The sequence below is a fragment of the Petaurus breviceps genome, unplaced genomic scaffold (genome assembly GCF_028583685.1).
Source record: "Petaurus breviceps papuanus isolate PSGF00001 unplaced genomic scaffold, PetGlider_PUasm1.0 90769, whole genome shotgun sequence".
NCBI lineage: Eukaryota > Metazoa > Chordata > Mammalia > Diprotodontia > Petauridae > Petaurus > Petaurus breviceps.
The window spans coordinates 15,857,966-15,876,321 of record NW_027187341.1 but is presented as its reverse complement, the minus strand read 5'-3'; the positions used below and the strand labels follow the sequence as shown (position 1 = coordinate 15,876,321).

At 39.1% G+C, this 18,356-nt stretch overlaps 1 protein-coding gene across 2 annotated transcripts in view; it reads right to left on the bottom strand.

Annotated features, from left to right (window-relative positions):
* The window catches only part of GTF2F2 (general transcription factor IIF subunit 2), a 155,935-nt gene extending 137,986 nt beyond the window's left edge, over positions 1 to 17,949 (bottom strand). Inside the window, exons 1-4 of one of the 2 annotated variants that reach the window (XM_069068722.1) lie at positions 17,715 to 17,949; positions 7,141 to 7,214; positions 1,557 to 1,575; positions 567 to 711 (exon numbers count right to left, since the gene is read on the bottom strand). In XM_069068722.1, coding sequence (XP_068924823.1) covers positions 567 to 711; positions 1,557 to 1,575; positions 7,141 to 7,214; positions 17,715 to 17,780 — 304 coding nt within the window. In that variant the 5' untranslated portion in view covers positions 17,781 to 17,949. The remainder of the gene's footprint in view (positions 1 to 566; positions 712 to 1,556; positions 1,576 to 7,140; positions 7,215 to 17,714) is intronic. The other variant, XM_069068723.1, reaches the window with a different exon arrangement.
* Between the last annotated feature and the right edge of the window lie 407 nt (positions 17,950 to 18,356).

Sequence of the window (18,356 nt, the reverse complement as noted above, 5' to 3'; positions counted from 1 at the left end):
AAGATGGATTAGCACATAATAACAAAAATGCACCATAGAACACCCCTTAAGTTTAAGCAGTAATTGTTAACATTTAGCACCTTGTTGCTAAAAATAAAAAAAAAAAACCTATTCCTACTAAGAAACCACAAGGGATATGCTCTATATTCTGGCTTACCCTATCATACCAGAATCCAAAGCACAAAAGTTTTTTTCATCACCTCAGAAGACGAATTTTGTAGTATATGCTATTGTTTGCTCCATGTTTATGCCCAGAATACTGAAATATCAACACCAACTCTTCTTTCATGACTTTCTCTAATATTTGTTAGATTGTAAATTCATTAGTTATACAAATGGAGCTCTCTGAGGAAAGGAGTTGTCTTTGCCTCTTTTTGTGCCCCCAGACCTTAGCACAGTGACTGGAACACAGTCCATGCTTAATAAATGTTTACTGCTTGATAGATTCTATCCTAACAAGAAAAGGCCAAGCAAAGAATGGCTGAATGTTAGGCCTTGATAGCATCTTTGAGTTTATAAAGCTGAACAACATTTTTACGAGCAGCATTCATTTCACTCCACCTTACCTGATGAGCTCTCTGTAAAGACTGTCAATGTCTGTCCTCCCACGCTCTGCAAGACAAACGGATGCTCTCTAGGAGCACTGACAGAAGCAGGCTTTCCACCAATATCATGGATATTTGCAAGCTCTTCATTCAAAGTAAAAGATACCTAGCAGATAATTAACCAAAGTCTATTAATATCAACTTTTTACTAGGAAATATCTATGTTTAAATTTTAATTACATATTTCATTTTCCAAATTATTGATCTTTTTATTATTATACTGAAAATTCCCTAACACACACATTATAAAACAAACTATAGTGAAGAGTTTGCATTTCTAATAATTATATAGTTATAGTTATAATGGTTATACCCTCAAGATTAACAAAACACATACTGACACTAAGAGTTTCTGACCCATATGAAATGTTCTGGACATAATTCTATTTTAAGTTTTATTAAACCCCCACTAATAATTACTGAATGTATGCAAATCCCCTAAATATTTCTGTAAATACCAAGTATGTGCCATAGGACTGTAAGTCAGAACTGGGAGATTGTTTTCGTTCAGAAGGACTCTGTTCCAGACTCTTTACCCAAATGAAGACCACATTTTATATCAAAAGGATTTGTAAACACTGGCTTTCTGATCTTCACTACAATTGTGCTACGGGAGACTAGTATAAATATTTACTGAGTAGTTATGTACTATACCATTACAGTGTTTAATATTATGGATCACAATTAAAGTCAGGAAAAACTAAACCAAATATTCTCTTTACCCTGACTTTAATACTACAAGATCCGTGATGTCCAGGCCAGAGAAGACAAATACAATACTAATAAAAAGAATTGATAACCAGACAGTTGATGAAGCATAAAGTCAGGAGACTGATGCTGATGAGCTCTTTAAAATGAAAACCTTTCCGTACTCTATAAATACTACCATATAAGATAAATATTTCTTTTATGTGTTAAAAGAATTATAATTGCAAATATAAATCAACTTACCTCAGTCCTCCCTTGATTCCTGAATAAGGGGAAAAAGAAGACATGTTTTAAAGTAGGAAAAGTCTAGATTCTCTGGAACAATCTTCTACAAATTATGACAGTTTACATTTAAATAGCACTTTTCAATTCATTCTTCTACTCTGAAAAAAATATAAATACAGAAAGAAACCCTACATTTCTTTCTTTACTATCCCTATAATACTATATTTGTTTGTTAACCAGAGACCAAAATATCCTGCAGAAAAAATACACGACATGTTTACATATAAGGTGGATACTTTAGCTAGGTTTATTAGAAAGTTGGATGAATAACCTCACCCCCCATCATCTTGTCAGGAGGTAATCTTTGTCTTGACATTTCCTTTTCCAGCTCATTTAACAGATGAGGAATTGAAGCCAAAAGGGTTAAGTGACTTACCCAGGATCCCACAGTTAATAAGTAACTGAGGCCAGATTTGAACTCATGAAGATGAGTCTTTATGATTCCAAGCCCTGTGCTCCATCCACTGTGCCACATAGCTGCCCCAAGGTTGGAGACCGTAAGATTGGATAACATCTGTAATGTAGCTTGGTAATATAATTATGACTCTTCCTTCAACTTCACCCAATTGCCCTTTAGTAGAAGCTGGGGAGGCAGATTAAGCATAGCAGTAATCTAAGTCTGAGGTTTGGCAAGAAGAGAGTGACAAGGACAAGGAAGGAAAGAGATTTAAGATCAGAGTAAAGTATAAAGTTGAAATGACTATTGAACCAAAGCTGGAAAGGAAAGGGAGTGAAGTTAAAAGCAGAGGTACTGGACTGCCAAATTCCTGAGAGGTTGAATGGAGGTCTCAATGAGGGCAAAGAACAGGTATGGATAAGGTAAACAATGGGGAGGTATTATGGTCAAATAGGGAAATATCGGAATTTCTAATTAGAGAAGTGGAACTCTCATAGGTAATGGCATGTGAACATCCCTGTAACTGGCTTAGATGGAGTAAAGGATTAATTCTGGGATTTATGGAGATTATGGAGATAAAGGAAATGAGAGGCTAGTAAGTCTGAAGGAACATCTATATCAGACCTGCACAATGTGGCTGCAGGAAGGGGCCAAAATTTTAAAAGGCTAAACTTTTTTGGGTCACAGATAGGTTTTTAGTAGCTCATTTCCAAGTAAAGGTAACTAGAGACAGACTGATGGTGGTTGCAGTGGGTCACGTGACAAACAGGAAGCGCATGTGCAGTGGCAAGCTGCCTAAAATCCTATATGCCTACGGGGCCATATGTTGTGCAGGCCTGATCTATGTGGATATAAAAATTCCCTTGTGTAAGGGCAGGAGTTGGGGAGGAAGATGATGAGCCAAGTGCTGAGAAAGAAGGAAGACTGACTGAAGGAGTTGGCCTATTATATCTACTCAAAACTACTTATGAGAGAAAGTCTATACTTCAGATTTTGTGAAATCAGGTTTTAAGCAACCTTTCTGTAGGCGAGATAAATATTGCTCTAAGGTTTACCAATATTCTACGTTCCAGACAAACTAATTCTCTCCCCACTATTTTTGCTCTGCCCTCTCCCTTCTCTGTGCCTATGCTCACTGATTCCCTAGACATGGAATGGACTTGCTAACACCCTCCCTTTCCTCAAGGCCAGCCTCAGGTGGTATTTCCAGGTAGCATTTCTGAGCTCTCCCAGCTTCGGGGGACTAGTAATTTGATCTCAAAATTTCTAAAATACTGCCTAAATAAGTCCTTAGCACTTTCCTCTCCTTTTCCCTCCTCTCACAGTAACTGATTTATATACTTGTACTTCCCCCTAAGAGATCATAAGCTCCTTCAAAGCAGAATCTGTTTATATGTCCTTACCTCAGAGAATGCCTAGAACACAGCAGGGGCTTAATAAAAATTTATTTAATTGAATTCTGCTTCACTTGTCAATGGTACAATCTGTTCCTAATAGATTCTAACTACAAACCCTATTACTAAGATTTGAAATATCAGAGTCATTGAAGAACAAGTTAATAACTCACTGGACTGTAGCTTAAAACTGTCCAACAACTTTTGGAACACCCTGTACATTTAAGAGAAAGGCCATGAGATACAAAAAAACAAAAACAAGGAGATATGAAGAAGGGCAGGGACTATTGTGAAACTGAAATTTGTATAAATTTGTAATGCGGCCAAGATGATGGAATTTTTCTTTAACTTTCTCCAGTATGACTGGCAACCCAGAAATAAGAGTGGGAAAAGTCAAATGACAGAGCTTACACAGGGTTAAGAATTGGTTAAAAAAACTGATTATAGCAGAAGTACAAGAGCGTGACATTTAAGTTGTTAGAGAGAACGCTACAGGAATTACATACTGGGAGATTCAGGTAGTACAGGGAGGAAACAGAGTTAGAAATCTATGGAAGTTCAGATATGTGTAGAGGGCCTAGAAATCAAGATGAAGAATGAACAGGACAAGATGCACAGACAAGCTGCTGTGGTCAAAGATGACATACAAAATGTTAAAAAGACATACAAAAAAGAAATTACAAACATATCACCATTTAGCCAAAACTTCATTAAAGTTAGATTGTACTGTCAAATGATTTCCAAGCAGCTAAGCCTGCTGAATATAGAAGACATCTAGTATTTTGAGGCAAATGGTTTTATATAAAATAGCGCTTTATCTTCTTGAGAGAACAACTTGAAATAATGAGTAAAAATGAGTTATAAAGTTCATTAATTCAATTTTGTTTTTTCCATAAGGAAATCTGCCTTTTTTTCTAAATGGGAGACCCTTAGGCACACTCTTTTCTAAGGCTCAGTATAGTGGAAAAGAGATCATTTAAACTGACTAATTGAGAAAGTGGCTTGTGGAATGGAGAAAAACACTGTGAATTTAGATGCCACTAAATCTCTCCAAGACCTTAGTATGCCCATCCCACCAGTAAAGTAAGAGAATTGGACTATGTCATCTCTTCAGCACAAAAGTTTTGTAAGTCTATAATTTTATGATAACTTAAAGCCAGTTAGAGCAGCTAGATGGTGCAGTGGATAGAGCACTGGGCACGAGTCAGGAAGACTCATCTCTTTGAGTTCAAATCTGGCCTCAGACACTTTCCAGTTGTGTGACCCTGGGCAAGTCACTTAACTCTGCCTCAATTTCCTCATCTGCAAAATTAGCTGGAGAAGGAAATGCAACTCCAGTTTTTTTGCCAAGAAAACCCCAAATGGGGTCATGGAGAGTCAGACATGACTGAAAACAACTGAACAACAAATAAGACCAAGATGATTTACCTTCATGCTATCTACAAATCATGTATCATTTGTTAAGGGCATATTATGTACCTGGCACTGTAAGAGAAGCTAGGAATACAAAGAAATAAACTAGTTCCTTTCCTAAAGGAATTTATATTGGAACAGCCAACAAGTGAGTCATATCTATAAGATGGTGCACTGGAGAGAGTGCTGGGCCCAGAGTCCAAAAGACCTGAGGTTCAAATATGGCCTCAGGCACTTAACAGCTGTGTGACCCTGGGTAAATCTCTCCACCTCATTCTGCCTAAGCTTCCTCATCTAAGAAACATGGACAACAACAGCAAGGACCTATTTCCTAGTTATGAGTATAAAATAATACAATATTTATAAAGCACTTTGCAAACCTTAAAGTACTATTTAAGTGCTAGTTATTATTCATGAAGAATGTTTCAGGAGCTGAATTGTTAAGGAAACTATGTGTTCTGCGATATGGAACACAAAAGAACAGTGGGAAAGAAGGAAAGGCAGGGAGACAGGAGATGGAGGGTCAATGTGAGGAACAAGAAAGTCAGTATGGTTTGAACCAAAAGCTGCATGAAGGAGACTATTGTCATAAGGCTGCCAAGGCAGGCTGCAGCCAGGATATGAAGGACCTTACATACCAAACAGGAAACTGAGACAGATACAGTCACTTGCCCTAGGTCACACAGCTAGTAAGTGTCTGAGGCCAGATCTGAACTCAGGCCTTCCTGATTCTGGGTCTAGCACTCTATCCACTGTGCCATCTTATAGGCATAACCCACTTCTAAGAAAACCAATACATGAGAAAACTGAGCTTGATAATAAACACTGATACTTACATAGCCCTTTGAAGTTTGCAAAAACTTTACTCAACAAAGTGACGAGGGTAATTATCTACTGTACAAAAGCCTTCTTCATTTATAAAGGCAGAATCAGGGTGCTTTGAAATAAAGAATTCTTCATGTGCATTGAAAGTTTTCAGTTCACAAAATCAGATTTACATATGGTTTTCCAGGGACACATCTATTACATAAAGTAATAACTAATTCAGAGGGCTGTTATGAGAATCAAATGAGCTGAAGTACTTGAAAGCTCTTTGGAATAGTAAAGTACTATACAATTTAATGCATTGCTGTTATTACAAAGTGAGGTGCATTCTGCTGTATGGTTTAATTCATGCTTGGAGTTATGAAAACTAAGTTCTAATACAATTCTACCATTACCTGGGCAAGTCATAAAAATTTTTTCCCCAATTTTATGTGCAAAAAAAACCTGTCACCTGCCCTCATTCTCCTTAAAGTATTTCTAAAGGTCTAATAAAATAAGAAATGAAATTGTTTTTGAAATAAACAAAACTATCAAATGCTACCATCAGGCACATTAATGATCCTATTTGTTCACTATTAAACAGCTTTGTTAAAAAGTTACTAACAGGGGCAGCCAGGTGGCGCAGTGAACACAGTACCAGCCCTGAAGTAAAGAGGACCTGAGTTCAAATCCAGATACTTGATACTTAACTAGCTGTGTGACCTTCAGCAAGTCACTTAACCCCAAATGCCCTGCCTTCTCTCCTCCAAAAAGAAGAAAAAAAAAAAGGCAAAAGAACATCCAACTGTCAAAAAACAACCAAACGTAGACTATGTTAAGAAGTAAACACAGGGTATGTCTAACATATAAATCCAATATAAAAAAACTGACCTATGTAAAAAAAAAAAAACTCTGCAAAAGAACAAAGATGACCCTAAGTTTAGCAAAGAAGCACCAAGTAACCATGGGTGACTTAAGATATCAAAGCATTCCACAGATAATAAAGGTGATCTTGAATCCCCACCAAAACTGAAAGCAACAAAGACTTTATTTTTTTTTTGCTTTTTGGAAGGCAGTTGGGGTTAAGTGACTTGCCCAAGGTCACACGGCTATTTTTTGTGTTAAGTGTCTGAAGCCGGATTCGAATTCCAGGGGCAATGCTCTATTCACTGAGCCACCTAGCCACCCCGCAACAAAGACTTTATGAAAGAAATTATGCCAGAATAACACAGGTACCCTTCAATATCTGAGATTATTTACTCCCCTTCAATAGGCTTTAATATTTGTTTCTGTTATCCACAGGGAATAAATGACTTTGCAGTCTCTTGCACAGCCTTATTTCACAAAATCAAATGAACTCAGAGTTGGAAAGGCCTGACTCACAGGTAATCTAGTCCAATTTTTCATGGCTTTCCATTTTTATTTCAATCATACAATAGTGTTTATTGTATTACTATGCAGTCCATTATTTATAAATGTATTTACAATATAATTTTTTTCAAATAATACCAAAACCCCATGTGAATTTACTTACTTTGCAATCCTCAGCTTTCCTACTTCTCCTCTTCCTGAAGCTTTGGCCCACTGCTGAGACAAATACTTAGGAACCTAAAATAAAACAGGAAACATACAAGCAATCAACACAACTTTTTAAAAAGTATAAAATGATATATTATTTGCATTTAAATTTCTTAGTCCACAAATGGTATTTATTATCAATCATCAAGTATTTATTAAGATTCCACTATATTGTCACCGTGGGGGATGGATGCAATGATCACTATATTGGAGTGACCAGATTTTCCACAAAATTGGGACACACTACCTCACCAGGGAAATTTCTCTTTGAAAGCCTTACCGATAGTACATGTTCTTTTCTTGAAATCTGTAGTGTCCCAGATTGTACATTCACCACATATTAAAAAAGTGTCCCTGACCTCAAAGATTTTCTAATATAGCAGAACAATTTAATACTAAACTATGTAGTTCTGATTATAAATGTAAAAGGAGTTCAGAGGAGGCTTCAGAGAGGAAGTAGAACTTGAGCTGGGTTTTAAAGGATGACACTCTTGCAAGAAGTCAGACCTGACTACTCAAATTCAAAGTTTTTCTATAGACAGAGTAGCCCATTAATTATTGGCAAGTGTGTCCTAATAAGTAACTTGGGGACAGGGAGCTTGTCTTTTCATCAGTACATATCTGAAGTCCCTAGCACAGGCAGTCCCCACTTTAAAAAATATGTTCCTAGAGACCATTTCATAAAAGTAGAAAACCACAAGGCAAAATCCTAACAGTGCATCTGCTGGAACATTGAATGAGTGGGCAAAAGTGGTGGGAAGAGAATTATAGGCTTTGAATGGGTAGCAACAAACCTAGAAGCAATAAAAAGTGTTAACTACTTATATCCTGTCCTAAGGCCCAAAGTGCTCAATAAATACTCAGTCTGATTGCTCATGAAGGGAAGGGATATGTTTAATCTGTTTACTTAATCCTTGAACTCCAGCAAGCAAACCAATAGCATTTATTTTGAGTTAACAAGATTCTAGTTGTTTCAAGGAACCTAATTTGACATTGGAAGCCTTCTGGTTAGAAATTAAGTTATAGAAAGGACAAAATAATGAAAGATAATGAACAGCAAACATTTCAGGACTGAGTTAAATTGTTAATTTTCATTTCCAAGGTACATCTATCTTCCCAGAAATCACCACCCCTCCACATGAGCATGTGGCTTTGAGGTTTACCAAAGGTTCCCCTGGATGGAAACTACTGTTTAGGTTTAAGGTCTTTACAGTGTTTAAGGGGAGACATTGTTTTTTAGTTTCCCCAATGTCTTCAGAAAAGCAGAATTGAGAGGTGTTGATAGCAGAATCCTAGAGTCAGAGAAGGAGTTTTCTACCACATTACCCTTCACACAACTTGCCCCTTGAAAATGCAAGAGTTGCAGGGAGAAAGAGCTATAGCAATGGTTGCCACTCATGACTGTGACCTACATTTTGGGGACCCCTGGTTTAAGATATCATGGATTTAGCTTTATAACTCATATACTGAAGGCAAGTTTCACAAATTCAATGTAGCAGCAATACAAATATCGGTGATTTCCTCAACTGTGATGTGTTCTAAAAGTTCATTTATAAACTGGCTGTCTGGAATATGGAACACATTTTCCAAAAGAAATTATCTTATAAATAATGATTCCCAGGCTAGTTTATAAAAGTCTGTTTTAATACACAGTATGGTAGAAATTTCATCTGAAAAGTTTGCTTGCAATAAAAAATTGTAGTAAAAAAAAAATGCTGTTTCAAATACATATATATTTCAACTATACTCTGTCCCTAAAGGGTTCTTGGAAATAGGGCTCCAGTCCACTCACAATAAGGTATAAAACATAACAGTAGTCTGTGATTGAATAGGAGACATACTGGCTGCCTGAAAAGGAGATAAAATGAAGTAGTACAAGTAACTTTAAATTCCAAATGGTGTTTCTCCTCCCCTTCCAACACCCTTCTACCACCAACAACTATATTCTTATAGTCTTATACTACTTGTTTCCAGAGTTAGCTCCTTAAGATTGGAACTCAAATGTAGCAAGAAGCAGATTAAGATGAGGAATTTGTGGAAAAAATAATTTCTCTAGACTTCTCCAAGCCCAAGATAGTCCTCAAACTTCATCAATTCTCTCTTGAGGTAGATAGCATTTTTTCATCATAAGTCCTTTGGAATAGTCTTGGATCACTGTACTGATCAGGATAGCTAAGTCATTTACAACAGATTATTATATTGCCATTAATGTGCACAATGTCCTCCTGGTTCTGCTCACTATACTTTGCATCAGTTCATATGTCCTCCCAGGTTTTTCTGAAACCAAATGGTTCATCATTTCTTACAGCACAACAGTATTCTATCACAATCATATACTGCAATTTGTCCAGCCATTCCCTTAATTTTGACTTCTTTACTACCACAAAAAGAGCTGCTATAAATCTTTTTGTTCATATAGATGCAACGAAATTTTTCAACTAGCTCTATGATAGGGACAAAACATTAGCTTTGAATGATTAAAAAAAATAACAAAATATTTCAATTTGTATAATAAAGTAAGCATTTTTGCTCTCAGTCAAAAACAGGTCCCTTTTCAAAGTCTTATGAATATCATAATTGAAAGATACAGCATTTAATTTTAGGAAAGACTTTAGGTATGCTACTGAATGATCTTCTGCAGGTAAGCAATATACTTCAAAAGCCATTATTAAACTATTAACTTGTGTTGCAATAAAAAGGAAATCAGCATACTTTAAGAACAGGACACTCTGAAGACTGGATTTTTAAAAGTACTGAAACATATTTCTTTTGCAATATGGATAATATGGAAATGTTTTCCATGACTTCACATATATAATCAAAAGCAAATTGCTTGTTTTCTCAAGGAAGAGGAGGAACAGGAATAAAGGAGAGAATTTGGAACTCAAAATTAAAAAAAAATAATTGCTTTTTTTTTTTTTTACATGTAACAGGGTGAACACTAACAAACTTATCCCTGGACTTCTCCTCTAAGTTTCTATTCTATATCCCCAAATGCCTGCTAAATATTTGTACTTGGTTGTCCCCCACGTCCCCCCAAATTATGTATTCAAAAGAGAATTCATCTCCACTCCATTCTACCCCCATTTTGTGAATTATCTGCATATAAACAGTAGGAAGGAAGATGTAGAGTCCAGTCCATGCCTGGTGAATTATGAAAGTAGAAACAGAGAAGGGAGAGGGCAGAACAATGAGAGGAGAGACAGAATTAGACAGTTTGGCTGAAATGTAGAATATAGGAAAGGCCTAGTGTGATATTTATCTCACCTCCAGACATTGCTTGGAGCCAGATTTCAAAGACTCTTGAATATTAGAGTCTAAAGCATAGACTTTATTTCCTTTTTTTTCTTAGTATTTATTTTTAATATTCTTTTCTTCTTTTTAAATTTTGAGTTCCAAAATCTTTCCCTCCCTCCCATGTCTCCTCCAACCACGGAGAAGGCAAGCAAATTAATATCAATTATACACATGCAAAATCATAATACAAAACATAGTTCCATATTAGCCATAGTGTTTCTTTAAAAAAAAATGAATGCCTTGGGATTGTATTGGATCATTTTATTGATCAGAGTAGCCAAGTCTTTCATAGTTAATCATCATTACAATATTGTTGTTACTATGTACAATGGTTTTTTTCTCACTTCACAACAATTTATAAAAGTCTTCCCATGTTTTTTTCTGATACCCCCCTCCCCATCATTTCTTAGAGCACAACAGTACTCTCATCACAATCATATACTATGACTTGTTCAGCCATTTCCCAACTGATTAGCATCCCCTAATTTCCAATTCTTTACCACCACAAAAGGAGCCACTATAAATATTTTTGTACATATAGGTTCTTTTCGTTTTCCTTTGATCTCTTTTGGGTATAGACCTAATAGTGGTAAATGTGGTAATAGGGTATGCACAGTTTTATAGCCTTTTGGGCAGAGTTCCAAATTGTTCTCCAGAATGATTAGACTAGTTCATAACTCTACCAATTAGTGTGCCTATTCTCCCTCAGGGATAGCTAGGTTGCAGAGTGGAGTCAGGAAGACCTGAGTTCAAACCAGGCCTCAGATATTAGCTGTGTGCCCTGAGAAAGTCTCTTCAGCCTATCTGCCTCTGTTTCCTCATCTATAAAACGAACTGGGGAAGGAAATGGCAAAGCACTTCAAATATCTTTGGCAAGAAAACCCAAATGGGGTCACAAAGAGTTGGAAATGACTGAAACAACTGAACAAAAAGCAACAAATTTTCCAACCCCTCCAGTATTTGTCATATTTGATTGGTGTGAGGTGGTAGCCCTGGGATGTTTTAATCTACATTTCTCTAAGTAATACTGATTTAGAGTAATTTTTCATGACTATAGAGAGCTTTAATTTCATCTGAAAATGACCTGTTCATCCTTTGACCATTTATCACAACTGGGGAGTGGTTTGTATTTTTATAAATTCAATTCTCGATATATTTCAGAAATGAGACTTTTATCAAAGAAATCTGCTGTAAAAGTTTTTATATTGCTTTATTGTGTATGGCACCTTTTAGAAAAATGTAGTTCCCCTGATTATCTGTTAATTAGGTCTATTTTTTGCCTTTGTTGTGTCTGAGATCAAGATTGCTACTATTCAGGTAAAGCCTAACAGATTCTGCTCCAGCCCTTTATTTTAACTGTGTGTATCTTTCTGCTTCAAGCATGTCTCTTGTAAACAACATAATGCTGAATGAACTCTGGTTTCTAATCATTCTGTTGTATAGGGGAGTTTACCCTGGTGTCAAAGATCTCTCCTGCCAATCTCCTAAGTTGTCTTGGCTGGAAAAATATCTCACCCTGATCTTTTGATGGCTTTGCCACCCCAAATTTCATTTGAGTCATTATTTTAAAATTCTTTGGAGAAGAATGTTGGGAAAGTTCATCTGGGCTGCTGCTTGTACTCTGCCATCCTGGTTCCACCCCCAACCCACAGACATTATTTCTCAGATAGTTTTTGGTAGATATAATAAACCAACCCCTTAGGTTACTCTCCCTTTTCTCATAGCACCTGGTTCATCATTTTTCTCCTCAACTTCTCCCCTTATAAAAGGAATTGCTTCATTGTTTATATTTGTTAAGGCCATTTGTGCTACTAGAATGGTGCCTACCTAATACATAGTAAGCACTTAAGAATTTTTTTGCATGTTTTTCTTATTCTCCTGTCCTAAAGAAGTAATCTGAGGTTAGGCTTGCTCAGAGAATTTTCCCAAGGTATGAAGGAAGGTCTTAAACATTTTCTTATCTTCAGCTCTTCTACATTTGACATACAGCAATAGGAATGAGGACGACAGCTATTACAACAGATGTTACGCCCCCAAATTTCTACTGTAAGTTCCTTTTCATTGCCCTAGATTTCAGCTTTGCTCAGGGATCACACTTGAAACTATAAAGCTTGTACAATTCAAGGTAGGGCTTCAGAGAGTATGAAATCAATGCTATTAATAGCCATATGAAAAATACTCTAAATCCCTAATAATTAGAGAAATGCAAATTAAAATAATTCTGAGGTACCACCTCACACCCATCAAATTGGCTAAGATGACAGAAAAGGAAAACGACAAATGCTGTAGGGGACAGGGGAAAATAAGGGTACTAATGCACTACTGATGGAGTTGTAAACTGTTCTACTGTTCTGGAGAACAATTTGGAATTATGTCCAAAGGGCTATCAAACGGTGCATACCCTTTAACCTAGCATTACTGGCAGTAAGACCTATATGTATAAAAATATTTATAGTAACTCTTCTTATGGTGGCAAAGAAATGGAAATTAAGGAGATGCCCATCAATTGGGGAATGACTAAACAAATTGTGTTATGTGATTGTGATGGAATACTACTATACTGTAAGAAACATTAAAGGTAATGATTTTGGAAAAACCTGGGAAGACTTGTATGAACTGAAGTGAAATGAGTAGAACAAGGTATATAGTAATTGCAATACTGTAACAATATATAACTGTAAAAGACTCAGCAACTTTGAACACTAAAATGATCTACAATTCCTAAGGATTCATAATGAAAAATCCTTTCAACCTCTATTTTGCACTCTGGTTCTAAAACATCAGGGCAGTTTTCTTTGAGAACTTCCTGGAGGATGATTTCTAAGTTCTTACTTTGATCATGGCTTTCAGGTAGTCCAATAATTTTTAAATTATCTCTCCTGGATCTATTTTCCAGGTCAGTGGTTTTTCCCATGAGATATTTCACATTGCCTTCTAGTCTTCCATTTGTTTGGATCTGTTTAACAGCATCTTGATTTCTCATAAAGTCATTAGCTTCCATTTGCTCCAGTCTAATTCTGAAGCAATGATCCTCCTCAGTGAGCTTTTGAGATTCTTTTTCCATCTGGCAAATTTGGCTTTTTAAGGTATTCTTCTCCTCATTGCCTTTTTGAGCCTCTTTTGCCATTTGAGTTAGTCTATTTTTTAAGGTGTTATTTTCCTCAGTCAGGCTGTTGACTCTCCATTTCGTAATTTTCTTGCATCGTTCTCATTTCTCTTCCCAATTTTTCTTCCACTTCTCTTATCTGCTTCTTAAGGTCCTCTATGGCCTGTAACCAGCTCGTATTTTCCTTTGAAGCTTTTGGTGCAGGAGTTCTGACTTCGCTGTCTTCCTCCTGTTCCATGCTTTGCTCCTTTTTGTCCCCAAAATAGGAGTCTAATGTTGGAATCTTCTGTCTGCTTTGTTTCCTTTGCCTGGTCATGTCGCCCCTCAGTCACTTGACCCCTGGGCTTTTTGCCACAGTAGGACTCTGCCACCAGACAAGGGAGCTTTCATCCCAAATGCTGGGGTTTTCTCAGCTGTTGGAGGTATTAGATGGGTACCCTCTCTGAGGCCTCCACACACTCTGGCAAGCTGGACACACACCCCAGGACCTCTTCCCTAGACTGCAATCCAGATCCAAGCAGGTTAAAGCAAGAGCAATTACCCCTCACACTGGTCACTTGGTCCCCCTACACTCTGCAGGCCTGGAGCTGAAACAGCCACATGGCGGTGGCTGCACAGCTTTGGTGCCTCAGCTACTTCTTCCTCCAGGAGGCAAAGGCTGGATATACCACACTCCTGAACTCCCGGTTCACAAAGTCCACACTGCACTGACCTCTCACTTTGTCCTTAGCATCTATGGGTTGATAATTCTGAAAACTGCCACAGCTGCTGGTGGCTGGCTGTGGCTGCCCTGAGGCTAAAACCTCAGGCTCATGCAGGGCTGCTCAAGGCTCCCAGAGTGCTGTGCTGGCCCCTTCCTGCTGGGCTGTCTTCAGCAGGAGGTTAGCTTCTCTCTGTCATTTTGTGGGTTCTGTAGCTTCAAAGTTTGTTTATCAAAAACAGTATTCTGAAAAGCAGTCCTTAGACTTCAGCAGACTGCTTAGGGTGGGGAGGATGGAAGGGATCCTATGACCCAATAAAGTTGAGAACTTCTGTCCTAGATAAAGAACTCCTTACTTCTTGCTTCCCAGCTTTTGGAACAAGGGAAATAATAGTGTCATTCAAAAAAAAAAAAAAGCATTAATGAGACATAAAATATCAAGAGAGCAAAGGAAGATTCAGATACACAAACAGAAGGGTACAATGTATTCTATGCTTAGGGAAAAAACAAGCTATACCTAAGTTTCAATTTCATATATAATTCCCTTTTCCTGTTCTTTGAATATAGAAATTATATTTGTTGATGGTTATACAAGTTCATAATAAATAAATTAGAAAAATGAGACATTTCGATCTTTATCTCAGATTAAAAAAGAAGGAAGCCATGTACCCCAATGTTCCCATTTTACAGATGAAGAACCGAGAGGCAGAAAAGTTAAGTCTTGGCCAAGATCACACAGCTATTAAGTCACTGATCTAGGTATAAATCAAGGCCCCTCCAAATACAACACTCCATTTACTGTACCACACTGTCCCTTGGGATCAAGCACAAATGCAGAGCTCATTTGGCATCAAAGGCACTTTACCACCAGGCTCCAGCTTGTCTATCTAAAGTTCACAAGATCCCTCCCCTTCATGAACTCTTTGCCCTCTGGCTGTCCTTCACACAGGATACTATAGCTCCAGTCTCCCTGCCTTTGCACAAGCTGCTCTCCTCTCTCTTTCCCACCTCTGAGAATCCCTATTAGTTTCCTGAAAAGTCCATCTCAAGCACCACTAAAACCAAAGCAAAACAAACCCCTGAACCCTCATTTATTTTGTACATATTTATAGGCACACATGTTGTCTCCTTCAATAGGATATTGGCTCCTTGAAGGTAGGAGTTTATCTCAGCAGGCCCGGTGCCTAGCCAGTAGTAGGCATGCCACCTAGAAGGTGTTGGCTGAGTGACTCATGATGGAGTGACTTGGGAATTAGAAGCCCTGGGCTCATGTCTCTGCTCTTACACTAACCAGTTGTACAACCTCAAGCAAATAACTTAACCTCTCTCGGCCTTAGTTTCCTTATCTGTAAAAAGAGGACAATGAGACATCTACCTAAATGGGTTGCAGTGGGGAATTGGCTTTCTAAACTTTAAAGCATCATGTAAATTATCTTTACAGGGCAAGCAAGCTTGCCTTCAGTTGTTTAATTTTATTCAGTTTTTCATGTGTTGACTTGCCTCCCCAACCATACCACAAGCTTCTTATAGACATGGAACACAAATTCTTTGTATCATTCACAGTGCCTAGCATAGCAGGTATTCAATAATTATTTCTAGATTGATTCAATAGCTTTAGAAGTTGTCTTTAAACATGACTAAATCTGGCAAGAAGAATTAGAACAGATTTTGATAACATGCCATGAATGAGAATTTGATTAAATTCCCATAAAACTAATTAATGCAAGTGGAATACAATATGACCAAATTAATAGATACACAGCTTCTCCTTTGGTTAATGGCCTCTTAGGTCCACCAGACCACTCACTGGGTCCATTTAAAATGTGACAGTAAGAACGCCACTCTGATGCAAGAGGCCTAGAAGCAAGTGGCTTGGCACTGTTCAAAATGTGTCTCAGATACATACTTTAAGGATTAGAAAATACCTCCTATGATGTCTAGTGGGGAAAATCAGCTGCTAGGAATTATCCTTCCACTATCACATCTATCAAAATCTGCTTACCCACCCAGGTAATGATATCCCACCACCTTACCTAAGCCTGAAATGCTGTCCCTCCCCCTCTAAAGCTCAACTCCAGCATCACCTCTTTCATGAAACTTACCCTGATTATTTACCTTCTTCCCCTCCTACTTTAACCATTATTCTATTCTGCCTTTCTACAATAGGCTTAAATAACTTTTCCTTAATTACCTTCTTCCCTTCTATCCTTAACTAGCATTTTTGTTTGTCACTCATTACAGTTGTATCCAACTCTTCATGACTTCATTTGGGATTTTCTTGGCAGATACTGGAGGGGTTTGCCATTTCCTTCTCCAGCTCATTTTACAGATGAGGAAACTGAGGCAAACAGGGGTAAGTGATTTGCCCAGGGTCACAAAGCTAGTAAGTATCTGAGACAGAATTTGAACTCTGGTCTTCCTGACTGTCTCTCTGCCTCTCAACAATATACTTTACTAACCTTTCCAGGAAGCTTAATTATCTTCTTCCTCTCTGACTTAAACCAGTGTTCTGTTCTGCCTCCCTAAGGATACACGTTTCCCGGAAGTTTAATTACTTTCTTCCTTTTTATCCTTAACCGATTGTTCCCCATTTCTACAACAGCTCACCTTGTAAAAGGGCAGCTCTCTGTCCCTCCAGCAGCCTATAAACTCCAAGAAAGCAGAAGCATTATAGGATCTAAATTGTACCGCTACACCACACTCCTCAGGGGCTTTAAGACTGTGTGCAGAATAAACACTGCTGCTGCTCAGCCCCGGGACAGCCTCGAATAGGATACCTGGGGAAACTCAGGGAATCCTGGAGGCTCTGGACCAGAAGCACCGAGCACACCCTAACTCGAAGCCGGGGGCTCCCCTCTGCCCCTGGGCCACTCCCCCCCACCCCCCCCACCCCCACCTCATCACCCTCCCAGGTGCTGGGGCTCCCTCCTGAACGGCTGGAAGGCATGTGCCAGCTGGGGCACTGGGCTCCAGAGTCATGAGTCTGGGCTCAGATACAGACTCAGACACTTGGTGGCTGTGTGCCGGCACCAGGTCACTCTGCTGCTCTGTGCCTCAGTTTCCTCCTCTGTAAAATGAAGGAGTTGGGCTTCCAGCTCTAAATTTGTGACCCCACGTTCCGCACTTTCTTCTCTGGGCACATGTTATACTCCTCCCAAGTACAGTGAGGGCTATCTCAACTTTGCATTCCCACCCCCAGCCTTGACCCCCCAAAGTGCTGAGCTGAGCTCATGGTACACAGCAAGTGTCTAATAAATGCTGCTACAATAACTATCTCTCAGTCCATTCCGGGGCTACCCCCGTGGATTTGGGGGGAGAAAGGCAAGATCACTGGGGGAGCGGCGGCAGGACCCCAGGTTGGCGGGGGGCGGGGGGGGGGTGGGGGGGGGAGGGGGGGATCTGGGGGCGGGGCTTCGTCGGTCTTTACCTTCACGAGCCATACTCCGGTGTTTTGTTTGGCGCCGGTCAAGTCGAGTTCCCCGCGCTCGGCCATGGCTCTGCGCCAACGCCGCCACCGGTGGAGGAAAAGGGAGCGCGGGTTCGAGGAAGGAAGTCCGGGGGTCGCAGCTCCGACTCCACCGTCGCTCCAAAGCCTGGAAGCGGCTTTATTGGGGGAGGGGAACACGCCACTCCCGGAGACCGGGAAGCCGCGCCTGCGCACTACGTCCCTGCCGTACGGTGCGTCATGGAGGACATAATTCCTTCGCTTTGCTCAGGGAAGTGGGCGTGGTTTCTGAAGGAGATGAACTGGGGTGGAGAGCAGGGATGCAGACTCTTGCTGACTTAGGCATTTGAAAGGCGCAAACTCGGCTGCTGAGAAGATGCGCAGGTCGGAGATCAGTACGTTATTATTTGCTGGGGGCCAGTGACTGGCCAGGTTCCCCGAAGGAGAGACGTTTTAATTGGGTTACAGATTAAAGACTTAAGGTGTGATTGACAAGCAGTAGGAAATGGAGAGACAGCTGAGGAAGACCTTGGAGAGAATGTCCTGCAACTCCCAGAAGAGCAAACAGAACTTGATAACCCAGGTGACTTCGTAAAGTCATGCAGATCAGGGACTTGTACCCGG